This window comes from Caretta caretta, chromosome 7 (assembly GCF_965140235.1).
Source record: "Caretta caretta isolate rCarCar2 chromosome 7, rCarCar1.hap1, whole genome shotgun sequence".
Taxonomy (NCBI): Eukaryota; Metazoa; Chordata; order Testudines; family Cheloniidae; genus Caretta; species Caretta caretta.
Genome location: NC_134212.1, coordinates 122419993 through 122443630, shown reverse-complemented (window position 1 = coordinate 122443630; position 23638 = coordinate 122419993). Strand labels below are relative to the sequence as shown.

At 51.6% G+C, this 23638-nt stretch overlaps 1 protein-coding gene across 1 annotated transcript in view; it reads left to right on the top strand.

Annotated features, from left to right (window-relative positions):
• Positions 1-23317, top strand: part of SFXN2 (sideroflexin 2) — a 30207-nt gene extending 6890 nt beyond the window's left edge. Inside the window, exons 2-12 of the mRNA XM_048858181.2 lie at positions 6931-7103; positions 7742-7912; positions 12442-12540; positions 13674-13749; positions 14935-15020; positions 16802-16862; positions 17330-17396; positions 18256-18305; positions 19167-19216; positions 21068-21115; positions 21693-23317. Of these exons, the coding sequence (XP_048714138.1) occupies positions 6946-7103; positions 7742-7912; positions 12442-12540; positions 13674-13749; positions 14935-15020; positions 16802-16862; positions 17330-17396; positions 18256-18305; positions 19167-19216; positions 21068-21115; positions 21693-21792 (966 nt within the window). The 5' untranslated portion in view covers positions 6931-6945 and the 3' untranslated portion in view covers positions 21793-23317. The remainder of the gene's footprint in view (positions 1-6930; positions 7104-7741; positions 7913-12441; positions 12541-13673; positions 13750-14934; positions 15021-16801; positions 16863-17329; positions 17397-18255; positions 18306-19166; positions 19217-21067; positions 21116-21692) is intronic.
• Positions 23318-23638: the final 321 nt, after the last annotated feature.

Sequence of the window (23638 nt, the reverse complement as noted above, 5' to 3'; positions counted from 1 at the left end):
GTCATAATGTTAGAGAGAGAAATACTACCTGAAATTGTCATTGTAGGAGACTTTAACTTCCTGAGTATAGACTGGAGAGCAAATGCTTCTGACAGTTATTCCTGGATGTGATCGTTTGCAGATTTTTAGTTGGTAACTAAGGTTTTTTATTTCAAAAGGGCAGATCTTGGGGGAATTAAGTGAAGTTAACTGACCTGAAAAGCTCAGAGATTTCAATGTGCAGGACGGGCTTGGAATTTTTTTTAAGTCTTAAGGTACAAATTCCACATCATTTTTGCGTCCCAGCATGGGGGAGAAAAACTTGTGGAGAAGCTCTCCAGTTCTAGCTGGTTGAAGAACCAGCTCAAAGGATATTAGGAGTAAACCGAGCCTACGAGAACAAGAGAAAGAGATTGATCAGCAAACAAAAGCTCCATGTTGGTGTTGAAAGCGTAGGGAGAAAGTGAAACTCGCCAAAAGTAGTTAGACCTTGCAAATGACATTAAGACAAATAGTAAAAGATGCTTTGGCTATATAAATAAAAAGAGCAAGAAAAGAAGTGGGGTTGCCATGCAGCGATGATGGGGTAGAAATTAAGTGTACACTAGGTATGGTCCAAAACTTTGCCTCAGTTTTTAGCAAGGCCGGGGATGGAGAACATGGGGTGACAAAGGCAGGATGACTAGTGTGAATGAGCATCTAGAAATGGAAATAACCACATCTGAGGTAGGAAGCAAAGCTCAAAGAGTTTAACGTGTTCTGGTTGGGGACCCAGATAATAGTCATTCCAGAACACTGAAAGAATGGACACTTGAAACTGGAAGTCCAGTAGCAAGGATTTTTAATACATCTATCAAATTGGGTGTGGTAGAATATGAATGGAGAATAGCAAACATACTGTCTATATTTAACAAAGTAGACTGTGGGGGGGAATTGATCTGGGAAACTATAGACCCATTAGTCTGAGCTCAGCAGTATGCAAGGCTTTGGAACAAATTTTGAAGGAACAAAAAATTAACAACATAGAAGTCAAGGGAAAATGCGATGAAATGCAACACAGGGTTACCAAAAATAGTGCTCGATGAACCTGATATTTCTTTAAATAAGGGAAATGATTATTTTAGATGGGAAATTCGGTAGATCTAATCTATTTGGATGTCAATAAAGCATTTGATACAACGCCACAGGAAATTATTAGTTAAACTAGACAAGATGAGGATTAGTACAAAATTGTAAAATGCCTAAAGAACTCACTAAAGGGGAGATGGCAATGGGCGGTGCTGAAGGACTGTCGGGCTGGAGGGAGATTTCTAGTGGAGTTCCTCAAGGTTCGTTCTTTCATCTAATCTTTAATATTTTCATTCATGACCTGGGCATGAAAAGTAGGAGTGAGCTAGTGAAATCTACTGAAAACACAAAATTGGGAAGCACTGTCAATACAGAGGAAGATTGGAATATTATAGAAGAAGAACTGGATGATCTAGAAGACTGGAGTAATATTAAATGTTATCCCATTTCTAGTACAAAATGCAAGGTCATGCACTGAGGGTCTAATAAGTTCTGCTATCAACTAAGGGCTCTGCAGCTGAAAGTGACAGAGAAAGACCTGGGTGTATTCATTGATCATAGGATGACTACGAGCTACCATTGTGATGTGGCTGTGAAAAAGGCAAATGCAATGCTAGGAGGTATGCCCGTAGCGATGGGAAAGTATTAATACCATTGCACTGGGCAGGCCGCCTCTGAAAAACCAATCCAATTCTGCTCACCCACGTTCCAATTTCAGTTCCTCTTCTTTTGAACAGGTCCAGATCCAGGAGGTCCCTTCCAGGCCTATGTCACTATGATTAGAACTTTGGCTTTCCTAGCTCCTAGGCCAGTATTGCAATGATTGCTGGCTCTCTAGAATACAACAATAAGAATACTTGGCATTTATCAGCCAACAAGCTCAGAGGTTGCCCATCTTGCAAATTTTTCTTTGGAACGTCTGTCTTCTTGCGGGGTTTGATAACGACAAACCTACTGAGTCCATTAAACAAGCTGAAGGATCTTGTACACACTACAGGCCAAATAATTCCATATCCAGGGAAGTTATAAAGTCCACCAAGAATGGAGGAAGTTTGCAGTATTTACATAAGAACTTAAGAATGGCCATACTGGGTCAGACCAAAGGTCCATCCAGCCCAATATCCTGTCTGCCGACAGTGGCCAATGCCAGGTGCCCCAGAGGGAGTGAACCTAACAGGTAGTGATCTTGTGATCTCTTCTGCCATCCATCTCCACCCTCTGACAAACAGAGGCCAGGGACAACATTCCTTACCCATCCTGGCTAATAGCCATTAATGGACTTAGCCTCCGTGAATTTATTCAGTTCTCTTTTAAACCTTGTTATAGTCCTAGCCTTAACAACCTCCTCAGGCAAGGAGTTCCACAGGTTGACTGTGCGCTGAGTGAAGAACTTCCTTTTATTTGTTTTAAACCTGCTACACGTTAATTTCATTTGGTGGCCCCTAGTTCTTATGTTATGGGAACAAGTAAATAACTTTTCCTTATTCACTTTCTCCACACCACTCATGATTTTATAGTCCTCTATCATATTCCCCCTTAGTCTCCTCTTTTCCAAGCTGAAAAGTCCTAGCCTCTTTAATCTCTCCTCCAATGGGACCTGTTCCAAACCCCTAATCATTTTAGTTGCCCTTTTCTGAACCTTTTCTAATGCCAGTATATCTTTTTGGGGATGAGGGGACCACATCTGTACACAGTATTCAAGATGTGGGTGTACCATGGATTTATATAAAGGCAATAAGATATTCTCTGTCTTATTCCCTTTTTTAAATGATTCCTAACATCCAGTTTGCTTTTTGAATTGCCGCTGCACACTGCATGGATGTCTTCAGAGAACTATCCACAATGACTCCAAGATCTTTCTCCTGATTAGCTGTAGCTAAATTAGCCCCCATCATATTGGGGAAAAAATAACCCCAACTATACATACAATGTGCATTACTTTACATTTATCCACGTTAAATTTCATTTGCCATTTTGTTGCCCAATCACTTAGTCCTAAGAGCAGCATTAACTTCTCCTGAAGTCTGCAAGCTTGAAAGTCTTTGATTAATTGGATAGTGTCCATGAAGGATGTGGACAGACCTATTTAAATGAATGCTAAACATTATGAACCTTAATATTGCAGTAGTGCTAAGTGGGGTTGGGGAGCGAGGTGCATCTGATGGCGCAATGTAAGGAAATAGTGTGTTGGTAAAGGCTGCGCTATGAATTCACTCTCCTGCTGGGTAGCTAGGTGGCTCTGTTCCTGGCAGCAGGACAGAAATCTCTCTTTAAGGCAGAATGTATTTTTCAGGTGAACTTCCAGAGGGTTCCAATCCAGAAGTCCAGCGGCTTTGGACTTCTCTAGGAGTTTATCAGTGGGGAGTTTAAAAAAAAAATCCCAAATAAAGTGCCAGTGGGCAAAGCATTTGAAACCTCCACTATCCTGCAAGATCAGAGCTTGGCTGACATTGGGCCAGGCTGGCTCAGGGGAACGAACGGTTATGGGGCAAGGAGCTCTTCTCATTGTAGGTTGCTGGTTCAGTTCAAGGCAAAGGTCATGATGGCTCTGTGGTAGCTTCCATGCAATGAGCTCTGGGATCCTAGTACAGTTCCTAGGGAGCAGGTGTCAGTTGTAACACCACCACCCTCCCATCCCCCCGCCAGAGTTGGAAGGTCAGAGCAGAGAGGGCCGGGATTGAGGAGCCCAGACACTGAGCCTGGCAATGCTGCCAACTCCACATAGCAGGAAGTCACCAGACAGATCTTGAAAAGTCACTAGATGTAGCTGTTGAAGCACTCAAAAGGAGTCAAAAATGGCACTAAACAAAATTTCCAGAGTATTCAACAGAGAAATATATACACAGGCAGGTGTGTGTGTGCGTGCGCCCAGGCGAGTATAGTCACAAAATCATTCACAAGCAGCTCTATAGATTTGTTAAAATCCATTCCATGCTCTTCTTACTACATTCTGGTGGACACCAAGTCAATATTACGTCTCCATTGAGCATGTCCTTGGAAAGAATTGCATTCCAGGGCTTCTTGGGCTGAGATCACTGTAATCTGCAGGGGAGGAAAAGAAGTTTGTGGAGGCTAATTAAATACTTTGCTAAAGCCAGGGGCACTTTGGAGAGAGCAGCACATTAGCCAGGGCTTGTTTTTAGCCACATGTGTTCTTTCTTGCTGCTCCATAGTAGGTAACACACCCTGTGATGCAGGGGAAGATGGCTAATGAAGCTGGCAGAGCGGGGGGAGGCAGGTTAGCCAGCCGGGAGAGCCGCACAGATGGAAGGTGGGGTGGGAGGAGACAGGGCCACGTGCCCCAATGGAGTGGGGGCACCAGGCCTCCAGGGAGGAAGCCTTTACTATAGGATCAAAGGTGGAGCTAGCTTGATTTTTGGCTCCCCTTTACTTCTTCCTCTGGCTTGGCCTGGGGTTTGCTGCCTAGCTGTTTTCAGAAATCGAACCCTGGAAGCAGGGGGAAAGGGTCCGGCTAGTGGATTTTTATTTTTAAATCTACTTTCTTGGCTCCCTGCAGGGCCCAGCTCAGGTCAGGCGAATGCCCTCTTACCCCTGGCTCTGGGCTCCCCCTTTCACTGACCTGTTGGCTCAAATCCACGCTGGCAAGAAAGTAGGGCTTGGCTGAAATTAACCAATCCCAGCCGCCCTGGGCTGCAGTGGGATGAGGATATTTTGCAGGTTTAGATATGCCCAGTGCTTAATTTGTGATGAAAGAGGGGCCAGGGCTCAGCTACCCTCAGTCCCAGCAAGCTCCAGCACAAATTAAGCACTGCCAAACGTGTCCGATAGATAGGAAGGATGCTATGCGTTGGGGCTAATGAATATTTTCCCTTCTTAATCTGGTGTGTTTCATTTATAAAGCAATGCCACGTTATCACGACTATGGGGTTTTTGTTTGTTTGTTTGTTGTGCTTTTAATTGCAGCAATTTGATCCAGAGGGGAAGAGGAAGATTTACAAACCCCCGCTGTATGGACTTTGCTGTTTGCCTAATTGAGAGTCCAATTTCCACCCATTTAAGGGGACCTGGCTGCAAGGGCAGAACCTCCCCTGGCCCTCATTAAATGTTCTCCCCCTCTCCGAGCCTATTCAGCAAAGGGCTTAAGGTTTGTACGTGAGCCAGTGGCCCTCTGCTCATTGGGAAGGGTGCTCTGTACGCTGCAGCCCAGGTCAGTGAATTTCAGCCCAGCCTCCCTTTCTTGCCAGCCTGGATTTGAGCCGACAGGTTAGTGAAAGGGGGAGTCCAGAGCCAGGGGTAAGAGGGCATTCGCCTGACGTGAGCTCGGCCCTGCAGGGAGCCAAGAAAGTAGGTTAAAAACAAAAATCCACTAGCCGGACCCTTTCCCCCTGCTTCCAGGGTTCGATTTCTGAAAACAACTAGGCAGCTAACCCCAGGCCAAGCCAGGGGAAGAAGTAAAGGGGAACTGAAATCAAGTTATTTCCACCTTTGATCCTGTAGTAAGGGCTTCCTCCCTGGAGGCACATTGGGGCACATGGCCCTGTCTCCTCCCACCCCACCTTCCATCCGTGCGGCTCTCCTGGCTGGCTAACCTGCCTCCCACACACAGCCTGCTTTATTAGCCGTCTTCCCCTGCATCACAGGCCGTGCTACCTACTATGGAGCGGTGAGAAAGAACATTTGGGTAAAAACAAGCCCTGGCTAATGTGCTGCTCTCTCCAAAGTGCCCCTGGCTTTAGCAAAGTATTTAATTAGCTTCCACGAACTTCTTTTCCTTGCCTGCAGATTACAGTGATCTCAGCCCAAGCAGCCCTGGAATGCAATTCCTTCCAAGGACATGCTCAGTTGAGACGTAATGACGTTGATGTGGTGTCCAACAGAATGTAGTAAGAAGAGCACGGAATGAATTGTATTAATGCTATCAAGCTGCTTGTGAATGATTTTGTGACCATTCATATTGGTGACTTCTTTCTCTGAAAGTCACCGTAATTGGCAGTAAAAGTCGCTAAATTTGTCACTGGTCACTTTGATACTTATTTTCTAGCTAGGGAAACAAAAAAGTCCCTAAATCTGGTGACAAAGTAGCTAAATTGGCAACTAACTTAAGCTGCCATTTTGAGGGTGGTTTGAGTGAGGTGCACCTAGGCTCGTTCATTTCACATGGGCCACTGAACAGCTATTGGCTGGATAAAAGCTTCAGGTTGCCGCCAGCCTGGGACTGACTAAGACTGGTGCCCTGAGGATGTAAGCCACCATCTTCTGCCCATGTCATGCGTCACTGTCCCCTCTGACCTCTTCAGGCCGCTGAGCTCAGCTGGGATACCTGAGCTGATGTTATAGTGTGGAAAACTAGACTACATAATTATCTGTATTGTGGTGGGACCCAGAAACCTCCAGCCCACTGTGCTAGTAGGTGCTGTGCAGATACACAGGACAGAGACCATCCCTGCCTTGAGGAGCTGATGCCCTAAGTAGAGGCAGAAATGTTTCTTGGCATCCCGTTCTCCCCCAGTGGTATCGTGTGCGCTCTGCATGCCCAAGGCTAAATAAGGGATGTCCGGCAATGAGCGTGTGAGCTCATGCACCTCTCCAAGAATGAAGCTGGCTTCTGAATGGCCAGCGGCTTCAGTGATGCTTGAGCCAGAACCAGGTGGTGGCCAGGCCCTGCACCACTACCTTTGCTTAGAAAGGCAGTTTGGGCTAGTGGATTGAGCAACTCCTGAGGCCTACCTAACTCTCACGCACTGGGTTTTCTTCCTGGCCCTGGGAAGAAGGATCTTCTCCCGCATTTGCTCACCAGGCCGTTTCATGGAGAAGTGCTGGCTGTGAAGGCCGATTACGTGGCAATACTCTGGTACAGGAACCTTGGGGAGGTTAGGGGAAGGTTTCCTCTTAAAAGTTCTCCCCTTTCTCTTTCCCCTCCAGATCCCCGCTAAAACGATGATCAGGCTGACCAATTTTAGCATTGACGCCCCACGCTGGGACCAGAACACTTTTGTGGGACGCCTAAAGCATTTCTTCAACATCACAGACCCGCGGACGGTGCTGGTGTCGGAACATGAGCTGGACAGGGCTAAGGCGCTGGTGGAAAGCTGCAGGTAAATGGCCAGGCGGCCATTGGATCTGAATGAAGGTAGAAGGCTGTTTGCAGCCTGCCTTTGCTATATGTGGGGGGTAAACCCCTGTGGTGAGGAAAGCTTCCCTCTCTATTCAGCAGTGGTATTTTCACCACAAGGGGGTGACATAGTAGCATGTGCTTGAGCAGACAGTACATTTGGTCCAGCAGAGAGCAGTAGCCACCCCATGCCAGCCAGTAGATTGCATGTGCTCAGCCCCAGGGGTTGGGATCAGGGAGGCATCTCACATTGCTCAGCAGAGTCTTTGGCTTCTTAAAGATCTGCACCAACAGGCCCCATAAGGAGTTCTCATGCAGCCCTTCTGGGTAGGTAAGGTGGTGATGGTATCTGGACATCCTAGAGGTGGTGGGGCTGGAGAGCAGGGGTCTTGCATAGTGTGGGGATACTGAGGAGGTTATGGGGAATATGGATGCTCCCCTTTCAGCGCATATACCAAACGCATCCTTGCCCCTGGATGAGCCGTGCTGACCTAAGCCCATTCTGTAGGCACTCTGCAGGCATGGCAGTATGTGAAGGCTGGAGATTGGCAGGAGTCTGATACTAGGTGGGGATGGTGAGCTGACAAACTCCCAGGACGTTGCTCTTTCTGCTACCTGCAGGGCTGGGCTGGTACCCCCGGGAACCAGCCAGGAACAGCTGTTCTACGCCAAGAAGCTCTACGACTCTGCATTCCACCCAGACTCTGGCGAGAAGATGAACCTGATTGGGAGGATGTCATTTCAGGTGCCCGGGGGAATGGCCATCACTGGCTTCATGCTGCAGTTTTACAGGTCAGGGGCTGCAGGGGAGCAGCAAGAGCCCCTTTCCCAGTCCCCCTTTAAAGCTGTCCCTGTTAGGCTAAGCAGGGAATTGACTGCAATGAGTTGCAGGAAGCCACGTCAGACCGGATGGATTAGCTCCCTCCTGGTGGCAAAGGGCAGGGGGACAGACTCAGCAGCACCATGGATTCTAATATCAATCCCACCAGCGTGGATGCCATGGTAATGGGCATGGCATAAACACCTAGATAGAAGGGAGATGCAAGGGCTGGGCCTGTGATGTGACAAACGTGAAGAGAAACCTGATCTTCTATCTCTGAGCCTTTCTGACCACTCAGTGCAGCATCCTCCTGGACTATTAACATGACTGGGACCTTTAAACCATGTGGGCAAGGTAATTTCCCCAGGGTGTCCAGTCCAGTCCAGTCCCATGTTTGATATGACCCCTGACTTGAAACATTGGTGATCTTCATGCAGGGAAACAGATGGGCCTACTCTTCATAGGCTGCTAGAATGTTATTTACAGGTTGTATTCCTTGCACTATGTGCCTGCCCTCGACCTTGGGGCTAGCCTCTCAGTCCTCCCTCTCCTCTCCATATAGTTGTCACCTGATCTAGAGATTGTGTATTAATTATATTGATTACTTAAGAATTTCCTATCAACACTCCCGAGATCAGGCCCAGTAGTATTAAAATTACCATTCAGTCGGGAACCCCAATGTGTGCGGTTGCAACACTCACTCTTAGCAAATACCTTCTGTATTTCTATTAGTTTTATTAACACAGTTAGTGAAGTTGCAAACACTCCATCCCAGCACGGTAGATGGAGATAATACAGAAAGGGTGGCTGAGCATCTGTATACTCCCACCGTCCTTTGCAGAAGGACTTAGAGTGTTCGTTCGTCCTCACCCTCAGTGTCACCAATGGTTGTCATCCTGGCATCTCCCACGCGTTACATCTCCCATACATGTACGGGCCGGGACACAACTTTTATAATGTGTGATGCTGACACCGCTGTGCTTAATGCATGTTCAGGAGGGCTTTTTTTGTATTTCCTTGCCCTACTAATGTGGGGGTGCCCTTTTCCCATACTTTACCCATTCATTTACTTCAAGCTTAGAATCATAGAATCATAGAATATCAGGGTTGGAAGGGACCCCTGAAGGTCATCTAGTCCAACCCCCTGCTCGAAGCAGGACCAATTCCCAGTTAAATCATCCCAGCCAGGGCTTTGTCAAGCCTGACCTTAAAAACCTCTAAGGAAGGAGATTCTACCACCTCCCTAGGTAACACATTCCAGTGTTTCACCACCCTCTTAGTGAAAAAGTTTTTCCTAATATCCAATCTAAACCTCCCCCACTGCAACTTGAGACCATTACTCCTCGTTCTGTCATCTGCTACCATTGAGAACAGTCTAGAGCCATCCTCTTTGGAACCCCCTTTCAGGTAGTTGAAAGCAGCTGTCAAATCCCCCCTCATTCTTCTCTTCTGCAGGCTAAACAATCCCAGCTCCCTCAGCCTCTCCTCATAAGTCATGTGTTCTAGACCCCTAATCATTTTTGTTGCCCTTCGCTGGACTCTCTCCAATTTATCCACATCCTTCTTGTAGTGTGGGGCCCAAAACTGGACACAGTACTCCAGATGAGGCCTCACCAATGTCGAATAGAGGGGAACGATCACGTCCCTCGATCTGCTCGCTATGCCCCTACTTATACATCCCAAAATGCCATTGGCCTTCTTGGCAACAAGGGCACACTGCTGACTCATATCCAGCTTCTCGTCCACTGTCACCCCTAGGTCCTTTTCCGCAGAACTGCTGCCTAGCCATTCGGTCCCTAGTCTGTAGCGGTGCATTGGATTCTTCCATCCTAAGTGCAGGACCCTGCACTTAGCCTTATTGAACCTCATCAGATTTCTTTTGGCCCAATCCTCCAATTTGTCTAGGTCCTTCTGTATCCTATCCCTCCCCTCCAGCGTATCTACCACTCCTCCCAGTTTAGTATCATCCGCAAATTTGCTGAGAGTGCAATCCACACCATCCTCCAGATCATTTATGAAGATATTGAACAAAACCGGCCCCAGGACTGACCCTTGGGGCACTCCACTTGATACCGGCTGCCAACTAGACATGGAGCCATTGATCACTACCCGTTGAGCCCAACAATCTAGCCAGCTTTCTACCCACCTATTATTGGTGTAGATGCCAATTAGTTACCATGGCATTCTTGGGGTCAGACAGCCCTCTGTGGTGTCATCTTATGATCTAGGTCTATTCCTAGTTAACTGCTTATGCTAAGTCTTTGGGGCTGTATGCCTTGTTTAGCTAAACTATTTTCTTACAGGACTGAGGCCTGCAAGATTGTTACTTCACTGCATTAACTTAGGCCTATGCCTGAATACCTGCACCGATAGCTACGCAGTCCAGGCTTGTGCCAAACCCCCACAGCTTCCTCCTCCGCCATGTTTTGAAATTCCGGCCCTTCCACCCAGCCCTGGGAGCTTAAACGTGGTCACCATAGAAACCCTGAGCTCGTGGAGGAAACGTGTCCTTGCTCTGAGGTTACAGCAAGTGAAATTACTTGTCACCATTTCTGCTAATTCATCTTTTTTTTGTTGGGGTTATTAGTTTCAAAAGGGAGGGAAAGGTAAACTGGTCAGTTTCACTGTCCTGCCTTCTGATCAGTTTCACTGTCGGGTTCCAGCAGGACAGGGCTGGGTTGGTGTCTGCAACCTGGCAGGAAAATGCTAAAACCCAGCACAAAGACACCTTTTTTAAAAAAGGCTGCTAACATTTCTGTTTCATTAGATTTAAATCTTTGTCCCGGCCTCTAATACATCCAAGTATTTGTGCAAAAAATGAGCCCTTTGCCCAATTGAAACCTCATCTGTCCTTTGCTTCACTGGCATGTTTTTCTTCTTTATCTTATTAACCGATTCTGCTGTTGATTAAAAACCCTTTAATTATTAACCCAAAGCCAGTCCTGGGCTCTTACTGCTCTTTTTTTTTAAACTTGCCTCTCCTGGTTCCTTTGTATCCTCTGAAATCCCGGATCCCACCTCTCCCAGCAAGTCCCACTGTTCAAGAGAGACAGTTCCTAATCTGTAGCACAATGTTTCCTTTCTCACTCTTGGAAAAACCTCTCCTTCTCTGGTGTGTGTCAGTGGAATTAAAAGATGCCCCCATGTTTGCCTTCCTCTGTGTCCCTCCTATGCCGTTCAACGAGAATGTTCTCTAGGGGCTGATCCTGGCCTGACTCCAGATGATGGACCAAAGCTGGGATTTTTTGCAGCTCTACTGTAGAGTCAGATGCTGGCGGGTTGGTTTGCTCTCCTCTGGGAGGAGCCTGACAAGACCTCCTCACTAGCAAGGGGAGGAGCAAAAAGGCATTTAGCGCCTCCTCTTTTCTAAACTCATATTGCCATTGGCTACCTGGATTGCGAATCCCTAGATAGTGACCAATCGGATTAATGAAGGTGGAGTCTCCCTTTGCCTGAGCAATAAACTGGCTCAGGATACTCTCAGCCATTATCTTTATCCCCTTCCTGGCCTTTAAAGGGCTGAGCTTCCTGTCCCCAACTGGTCTGTGAAAGATCCTCTCATCTCTATCCCCCTCTGCCCACAGATCCCTAGGTGCTTTTCAGACAGTAAAGTCATGCTGGCAACCCGAGTGAGACAAGGAACGAATCCCCTCTGCCCCCATTTGACAGATGGGTAAATTGAGATGCAGGGAGTGGGAAGCCTGAGGAGTGCCCATGAGTTGCTGGCGGAGCTGAGGATCTCTGCCAGGATCCTTAGTCCCACCCACATGCTGTCACCACAGACCGTCCTTCCCTTCAGAGGGGTAGGGACACGCCAGGCTGTGGAGCAGAACTCGGCCAGGTTGATGTGGTGCCTGGTGGAGTGAGTGGCCAGGGGAAGGAGCCCACCACAGCCTCGCCCCTGGGCTCAGCACAGCTCGGCAGGAATGAACAAATCCCCCAAGAGCCCTTCCTGCCTAGCTGAGAGCCCAGGCCCACTGCTTGGTCACCTTGCTGCTCTAGTGGGAGGCAACATGGCTCTGTGGAGTGGTAGCCAGGACTCCTGGGTTCATTTCCCAGTGGGACCGCAGGCAGGTAGCTGTGCCTCGGTTTCCTTCTTGGCAAAATAGGGGTGATGTTTGTTTGCGCGCACACACACACTCTCACTCTTTCTTTGTCAAGCCCTCTCAGGACAGGTGGGGAGGGGTTGGGTGTGTGTTGTCTTGTGTCCCCCAAAGACTGTCCCCATCTGACTCCAGACTGGCAGTGCCTGCAGCTGCAGTGGGGTCTGGGTATCTTGTGTGTATCGCCCCCAGTGTTTATCCTTCCTGAGCGTCCCTGCCAACCCCTGACAGCTGGGGGGATGGGGCTACATTGCTGCTGTGAGAGGTGGACACCGACCGCAGCCTGCAGCAGTTCCCCAGCCCTGGGAAGGGGCGAGCTCAGCCCTGCGACTCGGTGCTTTGGCAGGCGGCGGGAGGGCAGAATGCACAGGCTGAGCTCTGGTGTCTCCCTCTGACAGGTCGGTCCCGGCGGTGGTTTTCTGGCAGTGGGTGAACCAGTCGTTCAACGCCTTGGTGAACTACACCAACAGGAACGCGGCCTGCCCCATCTCGCTCACGTGAGTATCTGCCCCGCACCATCCCAGGGCCTGCTGGGCTTCGCAACCAGGTATCCGCCCTGTTGCCAGGAGAGGAAATGCCCTGTTGGGAGCAATCCTGCCATTCCTCCCCAGGCCCTGGGTGAGATGGGCTCCTGACTGGTCCGTGGAGTCTCTAGGCTGTCTCTGAATAGGTGGCAGCTGAGGGGCTGTGGCACTGGTGACTTGGCATAGCGCTCCTGCTGCCATGCCCAGGATCAACCCCGGGGCACAGTCTAAAGGCACATGAGGCTGGAGGCTGCCTGGCTTAGATTTCTGGACCTGAGTCTTTTGACCTCACTGAAGAGCTGTCGCTCCCGTGGGCCCCTAGACGCGTCCCCCTCCCCAGGCTCTGTGTTAGCAGGAGTTTGTTAGAGATGACCAGCTGGGGAACACTAGGCCCTGAGGCCTTCATCCCACCTGGGTAGATATGCTGAGTTGCAGGAGAGCTGGAGTGGACCGGGCATTGCAGTCACCAAGGTCCATTCCACTCTGCGTGGACAGCAATCTGCCCTGGTGTCCTTGGCCCAACACGTCCTCTCTTTGCATCTCAGAGCAGCATTGTGTGCACCAGGTGGCTGCTGCCCTCTACCCCAGAGGTGGCTGCATGTCTTTGGAAGGTTACTAACTGCAGGAGCTGCCTAAATCTGCATGTGCCGAGGAGGAGAGTTTGGGCATGTAATGAGCCACAGGATTCAGCTCCTTAAGAAGAATATTCTGACTTTCCATAGAGGGTCAGAAGGCGTGATACCAACATCGAGAGACATAATATCAACCCATTTCACAGATGTGGAAACTGAGGCTCGGGGAGATTAACTGAGCTGGGAACAGAACCCTGTTTCCTCACCTCACAGTCCTGTGCCTTACCCATGAGGCCGCGCTTCCTGCGTTCTTTCCCCCAAGTGGAAACGTTCCAAGGGTGTGAACCGCAGCCCTTTGGGAGCTCCATGTGGGACTTCCAGGAGCCAGTCCTGAACCTGTCTGGGGGAGTCCTCAGGATGTTCCCCTCTTGCCCCACAGCTTCTCCCAGGGGACAGGCGCTTATTCAGGCAACCTCTGGGACTTGCTGAGTTATGTGTTTTCTCCCCCCTCCCCCCCTGTAAATTACTGTCTAGGCAAATCGGAGTGGCTTACGTGTCTGCCACCAGCACAGCCCTGGTGACTGCAGTGGGGCTCAACCTGTACACCAAGGTACCGTGGGGGGGCTCTGCTGTGTGTGCGTGCGGTGGGGAAGACACCGTGGAGCGGGGGTATCTGCGGAGGGCATGGGTGCAGTGGGGGAGGCTCTCTGCTTGCAAACAGGGGGACTTGCCTTCGAGGGCGCTGCTGGCTCCGCTGCTTGTCAGATCCGCTTCTCCGATGGTGCCACTAAGACACGGGTCCCCGCCAGTGCCCGCTCAGCCGTGGCTCCCCCCCACCCTTTAGCGGAGTAGCTTCCCTGTGTACGTGGACGCCACTGACGTGTCGGGCAACTGAAGACTGTTGCAATCGAGCGTAAGCCAGCCCCAGGCTGAATGCAGAAGCAAACTTGCAGCCGCTCCGTGTTCTCCCCAAAGGCTTTCTGCAGGAGTGTCCTTTCCACGGACAAGCTGCTGACTCAACAGCCCCTTTAAAGGTCCAGAGATTTGGCATTCAACCTACACAGCAGGGGACCTGGACTTTTTCTGTCCACTCCTTTCCCATACTAGGCCCTTCCTCCCTCCCATTTAATAACACGGCGGTCACAACCCTGATGCCTAGTTTTGATGCACACACCCCAGTTCCTTGTCCAAAGCACCCTTGCAACTACGCCCTAGCATACAGCCATGCTGGGACCATCTCTCCCTCCCTGTGAAGATACCAGCAGGTTTCTGGGTAGGTCCTTGTGCCCAAACCCATCTGGCTCCCATGCTCCCTGCGAGGCCTTTGGTGCTGATCTTCCCAGCCCTGTTGATGCGTTCGGCAGTACTCCAGCACGTGCTCCAGGTGCAGCCGGACACAGATACCAGCTGGCCAGGCTGTTGTCGCACAGGGCAGTGGGTTGAATAAGGGAACTGGGTCTCAGGACTTTTTTCCGCCTGATTTAGCGGCTGGGTCTGATTTGGGTGAAAGGTGCCGGCTGATGGACCTGCAGGTTGGAGAGTTTCATTGAAGGCCTAGCCCATGCGGCAGTGAGCAAGCTTCCCCTACACATCTGCTTCTGAGAGTCCGTCCTGGCCTTGGGGCTCAGTCCCCGAGAGTCACTCACTCCTCCCTGCTGAGGGCGCCAGTTCTCACGCTGTGTGTTGGGCTGCTGGCTTCCTGCTGGCCCAGCAACTCCTCTCACCTAGGGGATGCTGAAGGCCGTTCCAGGACTGTTGTGATGGCCGTGCTCACCTCGGTCTCTTTCCTTCCTAGAGAGCTCCGCCCCTCGTGGCACGCTGGGTCCCATTCGCAGCCGTAGCTGCCGCCAACTGTGTGAACATCCCCATGATGAGGCAACAGTAAGTCTGTCTCTGTTCTCCTGGGATGTGCTCCGGCCTGTGGCACCTTGTCAACAACCAGACAAGGATGTGGGATCTTGAACCACAGGCAGAGGTGACTTTTGTAATGAGGAGAGAGGCCGTGTTAACCAGTGGTTGGAGCCTAGATCTGAGAGCCAGGACTCCTGGGCTCTGTTCTTGTCTGTCACTGGCTTGCTGTGAGGGCAGGTGGCTTCCCCTCTCTCAGCCTCAGTTTCCCCGTTGGTGTGATGGGAGTGATGGTACTGAGCTAGGTTGTTAATATTTGGACAGCTCTTGACACTGTATGAAGCTTGATGTACACGCTTGATATTCTTCCCAAAAGCCAGCACCTGCCTATGTGCCTAAGAGAGCCCCCCCACGTTCTAAACTCTCAGCAGGACCAACAAAATCTCAGTGGCAAAACCCTCTTTTCCTCTGGAGGGTTTTTCAGTTGCCCTCCAGCATTTGGAGAGGCTGGTGGGCCCGGGGTATAGCAGAGCTGTCATCACCCTCCCGCCGTGTTCCTGTGAGATGGGTAGGTGCTATTTCCAGCAGCCTCCCATAGGTGGCAGCATTGCATAAGCCGTTCATTTCCGCCACCCCCCCCCCCCCCCCGCCCGCCCCTTTCATGGCCGGAGAAGGGCAGCCCTGGTGTTTAGCGATTAAATCCTGCATTGGGATGGTGGAGAGCCGGTTACCTGATCTCCCTGCCAGAGATTTAGTGGTACACATTTTCTGAATCATGTATTAAAACACTGACAGACGAGTCTTGCTAGGGGAGGTGGCAACTGCTTTATTCTGATTAATTTGGCAGCAGAGTGGTGGGCCAGGAGTGGATATAGACCAACACAAAGTGGTCTATATGGGTAGAAACAGGCCGGCGCAATATAGGGGAAGTGTCACGTGGAAGCATCAGGCGTTGGCCGCTGTCTGAGGAAGAAGCCCGGAGTTGATGGGCCGGGAGTCTTAGTCACCATGGCAAAACTCTACTTCCTCTGAATGATCATAGATTCCAAGGCCAGGAGAGAGCCCTGTGATCCGCAAGTGTGACCTCCTGGGTAACGCAGGCCAGGGACCCTCCCCGAAATAATTCCTGTTTGAATTACGGTAGCATCTTTCAGTAGGGTGCAGGGAAGGGGCACCAGTTGTGCCAGACAAGCTGGGTGGGAGCTGTCCATGCCGTGCTCTGTCTAGCTGGGGTTGTTGTGGGTAATGCCAGCCTGGGGTGCTGCTCCAGCCCAGGGAAACAGATGATAAATGAGGTGATTTAGGGGAGGGAACATTGTAGCACCCAGGGACCCCAGGCATGGGCCATGACCCCACTGTGGTACGAGCTGTACAAACAGAACAAAATCAGACACTGCAACCCTTCTGCCTTCCTTATCGGCCCTTGTTCGCATGGTTCTCACCCACGTGGCAGAAGGTTTGAAAAGGGCCCAATTCTCCATCGCCACCCTGCCTTATCCCCACTCAGATCAGATGACTGCCCTTCCAGCTGGATAGCATTTTACAGCCACAATGCACTGGGCTGCATGATGACACCAGGGTCAAGGGCCAAAGCCTATAAACCTCTGGGGAGCAAATTTTGGAGGTGCCTGCATGGCCTAGAGTTTGGGGGAGGGGAGGCTGTTGTGCTAAGCCGGCGGGGGGGGGGAGGTGTGGACCATTCGGCACTATTGGGGGGAGGAGAGGAGGGCCCACCCTGTTTTCATGCGGGGTATGGACAGGGGTGAGCCAGGAGGCTGGGTTTGAGGCATTCATGGTTCCCTGTCTGTGTTTAGGGAGCTCATTAACGGGATCATGGTGACGGACGAGAAGGACCGTGAGCTGGGCTATTCCAGGGTACGTCACGGAGCAGGGCGGGGTGGCTGTTACCGATGGGTTCTGATGGCCTGGCTGCTTTGCTCGTGTGGCACCGAGCCGCCTGAAAAAACGTTGAATCCTTTTCCGGGATCACGTCTCCGTGGGAGCTGATGCCGCAGCTGGTGCGGGAATGGGGGTGGGGTGCGGGGCCCATGAGACAAACTGCAGAAAAGTCTGAGCTCCCAGCCTTGCCGACTTTCTGGTCCTAACTCTGCCATCGTAAGGCCAATCCAGCCATGTTTGCTCACGTTCCCTGGGGCTGGGGCAGGCTGGGGGATGGGACTGGAGTAGGTGACACAGGTGCTTCAGACCTGGACACCCCCTCTCCCCCAGCGACCCACGGAGGCGTTGGAGCAGCGAGCACGGACCGGCCCAGCTGGCTATGTTACTGCCCCGTCAGATGTAGTCCTTGGAGAGGCTTGGCTGACGGTTGTTCTTGCTTTCAGGTCGCAGCGGCCAAGGGGATTACCCAGGTGGTGGTCTCCAGGATCGTCATGGCAGCGCCTGGCATGGGTGAGCACCAGCGACACCTCCCCTGCAATCTGTGGGGGCGACGAAGGAGGCAACCAGCAAGCCTACCAGTGCAGGGGCTAGCGGGAGGCAGGGGAGGGGTAAGACTAGGGCTGGGAGCCTTTTGGGCGCAGAAAGGCTGGTGCCTAGGATATGCCAGTGCGTAGAACAGAAGGTTGGGAACTGTTGACGTCTGGGGCCTAGTCCCGGCTCTGACACCCAGACCCTCTGTCTGCCTCAGTTTCCCAATCTGTACAATGGCCAGCGCACCTGGTTTATTTTGTGTCTGCAGAGTGTGCCGAGACCCTCTGATGGAAGGCAATGTACAGAGAGTCCAAATATTGCCTGTTTGGTCTAAAGGACCATTCCCTTCCACTCCAACTCCTGGGGATTCCCCCCCCCTTTGTTCTTTATCTCCTCCCCCCTCCATGCACCCTGACGGGCCCCATGACTCAGCCGCTGGATGGAAATCTTTCCCTAGTCTCAGTGCTGTTCTGGTACCTGCCACCGGGACGCTCTGCAGAGCAGTAGGAGATGCCCCCTTCCTTTCCCTGCCCTTGGCTCAGAGCAGGGGTGCTTGCTCGGTTCCCCAGTCAGAAGGCAGGCTGGGGCGGGGATGTTGGCCCTCCTGGGTGTAAGCGACTGGCAGTGGGAGCACTGGTGTGGTGGTTCTGATACAAAGCATGTCCCTGGCCATTGGGAGCCAGGCAGGGAGACCTCAAGGGCTCACCTCCCGTGACGGCTTTTTCCTTGTGGTTAGATCTCGCCTTGCTTGGCCCCCGGCTCTTCAGTGAGCTTTGTTGGCAGAGAATGGAGCGGCTGGGCTGATAAAATATCTCTCTCTCTCTCTCTTTCTGGCTAGTTCTTTTGCCGATTCTCATGGAGCGGCTGGAGAAGCTCTCCTTCATGAAGGTGAGTGTTTCAGGAGTCTCTGAGTTCCTCCTCCATCATCCCCACGCAGTGGCGTCCTGTCCACATCCATATCCAGCTCCCCCTTCCTGGTGGTCAGACCTCCCCATGGCCCTGTTACCCCCTCTTTTCTCCCTTTTCCCCCCCGGACCATCTGTAGGGGTTGGGATCTCTCGCTTGTGCTCTTTCCTCAGTTTCCCCCCACCCCTGCTGGCCCTTGTCATAGAATCATAGAATATCCAGGTTGGAAGGGACCTCAGGAGGTCATCTAGTCCAACCCCCAGGACAAATCCCCAACTAAATCATCCCAGCTAGGGCTTTGTCAAGCCTGACCTTGAAAACCTCAAAGGAAGGAGATTCCACCACCTCCCTGGGTAACCCATTCCAGTGCTTCACCACCCTCCTAGTGAAAAATTTTTTTCTAACATCCAACCTAAACCTCCCCCACTGCAGCTTGAGACCATTACTCCTTGTTCTGTCATCTGCTACTACTGAGAACAGTCTAGATCCATCCTCTTTGGAACCCATTTCAGGTAGTTGAAAGCAGCTATCAAATCCCCCCTCATCCTTCTCTTCTGCAGACTAAATAATCCCAGTTCCCTCAGCGTCTCCTCATAAATCATGTGCTCCAGCCCCCTTATCATTTTGAGTTATGGGGGCCCACTAGAGCTCCAGATGAACCTAAGGGAGCCCCAGAAAGCATGTGAGTATACGGGATATGAACAAAGGATTTGCCAGACTACCAAGCACGTTGAGCTCTTTGGGGGAAGGCTTCCTTCTCCCCGGGCTGGGTTGGACATTGGCTGTGATAATTTTAGGGATGACGTTCCAGGCTCACATTCTCCTGGGCTGATTTCTTTGCAGAGAATTCAGGTCCTCCACGCACCTTTACAAGTGATGCTGGCCGGGGGCTTGTAAGTATCTTCCTTCCCGAATCACCACCTTTCCTCAGCTCCAGCCTTGCGGCTTTGGGTTCAGAAAAGAGCCGTCTAAAGAACCCAGTCAGTGTGCGGCCTTAACAGGAGCAGACAGCTGGCTCTTTCCAGGCAGGGACTCTGAAAATCTCTTTCTTTTCCCACCTTCTGTCAAGCTCAGAGTCCAGGGCTTCCCTGCCACAGATAAGAACCTCAGTAATAATAATAAATCATTCATGGATTCTTCCAGTGCTCCTTTGAGGCAGGTAATAATTATTACATCCCCATTTCAGAGCTGGCGAAACAGAGACACAAATGTGGTGGGGGGGGAGGCAGGGTTTGCGATTTGCCTAGCACCACAAAGTGAGGCAGAACTAGACAATGGAACCCAGGCATCCTGACGCCATTCCCTGCTCTAACCACTTCCCTCTGTATCACAAGCCCCAACAGCTGGGGAGGAGAAGCTGCTCGCTCCTCTGGTGTAGGGTGCTTGTCACATCCTTAATGGAAGCAGTGAAACCCGGCTGAGTCATATGGGGGGCCACGCCCCACTTCACTCCAGCACAGCACGTGATGATCTCTAATGTAGACAGGCCCCTGCTGAATCCTTGGGTGACTGATCTCCAGAAGTGGAGGAGAAAGAAGCATCAGGAGCAGATCAAGGATCTGCAATACACTGGGCCCTACTGCCATGCTGTGGATCAGAGGAAGGGGGAAGGACCCAAGGAGAAGGTCCCCCTTGGTAAAGGTTGAACCCAGGGTCCCTGCTACACTGCGAAGGACTGTCCCTTCCCCAATGGTATTCCCTCTCCTCTGTGTCTAAATCCCCTGGATCCAAGCAATGCTAACTGCTGTGGGCTCTCCTGAGCCCTGTCAGGGACCATCCCCCAGATTCCCGTAGACCCTTGCTCTCAGAGCCTCCGAGCTTCCCCAGCTTCAGGGGAATCCAGGGGTTGCCAGCACTCTGGAGAATCAGGCCTGGAGCAGTTGTGACAGTCAGAAGCGGGAGCAGTCTGGCATTGGGACAGGGGGACCAACAAGGGAGGTCCTGCCATGCACCGGGGGTTGGGGGCCCAGGCTTCATCCTACTGGGCACGTCCATCCCTCGGCTTCTCCAACCCCCACCGCTGTAGCATGGGAGTGTCTTGTGAAATCAGCACTGGGTCTCCTGGAGGAAGAGAAGCATTATCCCCATTTTACAGCTGCGGGAGACTGAGGCATGAGACGGATTTGCCCAGGGTCACATATGCTGGGAGTCTGGGTGTAAGCTGGGAATTTAACCCCGATCTCCGGACTCACCATTCAGCCACCTTGCTGGAGAGAGCTGCACGGAAGAAGCTCCAGAGCGAGAAGCTGCTCTGCTGGGCCGAGTGTGGGTGGCCAGTTCGCTGGTGTTTGTATGAGAGTCCAGGGCAATGTGCTCACCTACACCTTGGTGTTAATCAGCCGCCTTGGACTTCATCAGCCTGGCTGGGAACTGAACCTTGGCCCCGGCACCAACATGACATTCACCAGAGCAATGCTCAGGGTGCTCTATGGGGGTGCGTAGCTAGATCGCTCCACCCAGCACCGAAATTAGCCAGCCACTGTGACCTGGCCACTTAGCTGGTGTCCCACAAGCCACGCTGGGGCCTTTGAGGAGCGGAGGTGGGGAGCGGAACAAGGATTCCCCAGGGCTAATGCCCCACCTCGTGGGAGCTCGAATGACCACGAGTGGTCCAGCTCTCAGCTTTGCACCCTCCAGGAGAGGTGACTCTTGTGGGGGCTGTCAGTGTCGCTGAGGGTTGGCTCTTGCTCTGAGAGTGGATGTTGAGTTGTCAATGGTAACGCTTGGTTTTCTCTGTCCTGCAGCCTCCTATTCATGGTGCCGGTTGCCTGCTCGCTGTTCCCACAGAGATGGTACCAGCCGCGCTCATTCTCCCTCCCTGAGAACCCCTCTCCTGACCTATCCTCTGAATACCCCGGGGGGTGCAGGCATCTTCTGGAAAGGCCTTGCCTGTCCCTGGGAACTTGGTCATCTTGAGGGCTTGCAACCAGTGCTGCCCTTGCAAAGGGTTTGACCTGTGCACAGATGCTAATCCCCACACTGTGCACTCTGTCCTGAGTGGGGAAGGGGGGAGATGAGTCCCCATCTCTGCCTCTTGCACTGAAGTCAGGGCACAGGATGGGGCTGGATTCCCCAGGTCTCTGCGCTCTGCCCCCTGTGCTGGGATCAGGGTGCAGGATGGGGCTGGATTCCCCAGGTCTGTGCACTCTGTTGCCTGCCCTGAGGGCAGCTCATCTCAGCCAGTGACTTGCTTCCATGGCCACTGTTAAGATCTGGCTGAGGAAGGCCTGCCTCCTGCCCACCACCTCCCTCCCCCCCCCAGCCAGCCGGAGAGAAAGCCGCTCCCAGACCAAGGACACTTCCAGCAGGGTCTGGGAGAAGAAATGCAGAACAAATCAAAGCCTGACTGTCCATCTCCTTTCCCTGCAGCTCTCTGGCACTGTCTAGCCTGGAGCCGGAGCTCCGAGCCTGCATCCAGGCCACGCACGGGGACTGCGTGCCTTACGTCTATTTTAACAAGGGATTGTAAATCGAGCATCTACCTCGGGAGCCGTCCACGGCCCTGCACCGCATTCCATAGGGCCACCTGCAGCTGCAGAGCTGTAATCTGGAGATGGGCTCGGGACATACCAATCAGACCTGGATTCCCCCACCCTGGCTGCCAAATTATTGGGGGTTGGGGGGGAGAGGCAGATCTGGAGGTGACTTCTGGCTACTCTTTGGTTTAACCCTGTATCTTCTGCTCCCCCAGACAGATTTGGGGCCTGTCTCTGAGTGACTGACACCTGCGGGGGGCGCTACATCTGTTGCACTGGTGTTGGCCCGCTAGTGAACAGAATCGGAAATGTGCCCTCTTCAGCAAAGCCGTCACTGGGCACCATAGGTCAACAGACCCCTGGGCCTTAGCAGCGGCTCCTCCTTGTCGCTGGCTAATCCAGGGAAGAACACCTCCTGCTGCCTTAACGCCTCCCATTGGGTCTGACCCGCGGGAGGCTGGAACGACCTTGGCGTGCCAGGATCCTGTTCTCTTAGTTGTTGGACTGATGCCACCTGTTGCAAAGTGCCTGAGAACTGGTCTGATTGCTGTAGGTATCCCAGCCAGGTGCCCAGGTCCAGCCACATGGCTGAAGGTTCTTGCAGTCCTGTGCCCCTTTCTCTGTGACAGATTACTGCTCTGTTCCCCTGTTTAGACGGCTCCCTCCCCTGCCTTTGCTCCCCCTGCTTAGCAGGATGGGGGTAGCTGGGGTAATATTCACATGGTGCTATCTCTCTTCTGTTCAGGGAGGCAGGATGGGCTCTGCCATTCGTGTTGCAGGTCATATACAGTACAGTCAATGCCAGCTTCTGTCCTGCAGCTGTGAACTGAATTCTGCTCTCAGTTAAACAGTTGCCATTATTCCAGCTACACCCCAGATTAAGTGAGGTCAGAATTTGGCCCTGGTCTTTGTTCACCTGCCTTCAGAAGGTACCAGCCTCTTCTGACTAAATAACTAATTAATATGCAACCACATTTGATGTCTTAAACAGCCATGGCCTTTCTGTAAACATGTAGGGCTGGATTCTCAGCATCTGAGCAGTGCAAACAGATAACTGCACGTGCAGATTGAGCACTTGCTGGTCCTTGTGCATGCGTGTTTTGAAAACGTGTCCCTCACCCTCAAGTGTTTAGGTCCCAGATTTGTCTTGGTTTACAGTCCATACAATGGAGTGTGAAATGGCCTGATGCTTTTATCCTCTCTCTCTTTTTCTTAAATCCACCATCCCATTGCCTGTAATCGGAAGAACCGATGATCACCACTGTTTGTGTAGCTCCTACCCAGCACTCAACGCAAGCTACTCTTGGAGCTGTGCTGGTATCGTGCAACTGGGGCACAGAGTGGGGGCAAGGTGGGATCTCTGTCAATTTCAACCTCCTCTAAGGAGAGGCAGGGAAAATTCAGGATTCACAAGAAACCTGCTGGGTAAGGAAATGTTAGTTGTAAGCTTTTGACTGGGAGAAGTTGTTACAAACAACGGAGAGGGGAAAAAATAAAATCTGAGGATTTTTAAAACTCGCCGACTCTGCTGTTGTGTTTTATGTGGACACTTGCTTTAAAGAGCCTGCAAGGGATGTCTCTGTGTATTTGTGATGGCTGCTGACGTTTTCAGCCTGAAGTGCCTTTCGGTTTGGAGCATTTTGAGGATCTGAATGTTGGGAGTCCAAATTCTGCCCTCGCATGAGCATACAAGACCACTCCCTGCACGATTCTGAGGTTCCAATTTGATCCCTGCGAAGCTAATAGAATTACTGAATGGGTGACGTTTTGATGGTGCTTCCCACCCAAAGCACTTTACTAACGGATATACAAAGACGTCCGTGAGTGTGTGTCTATATC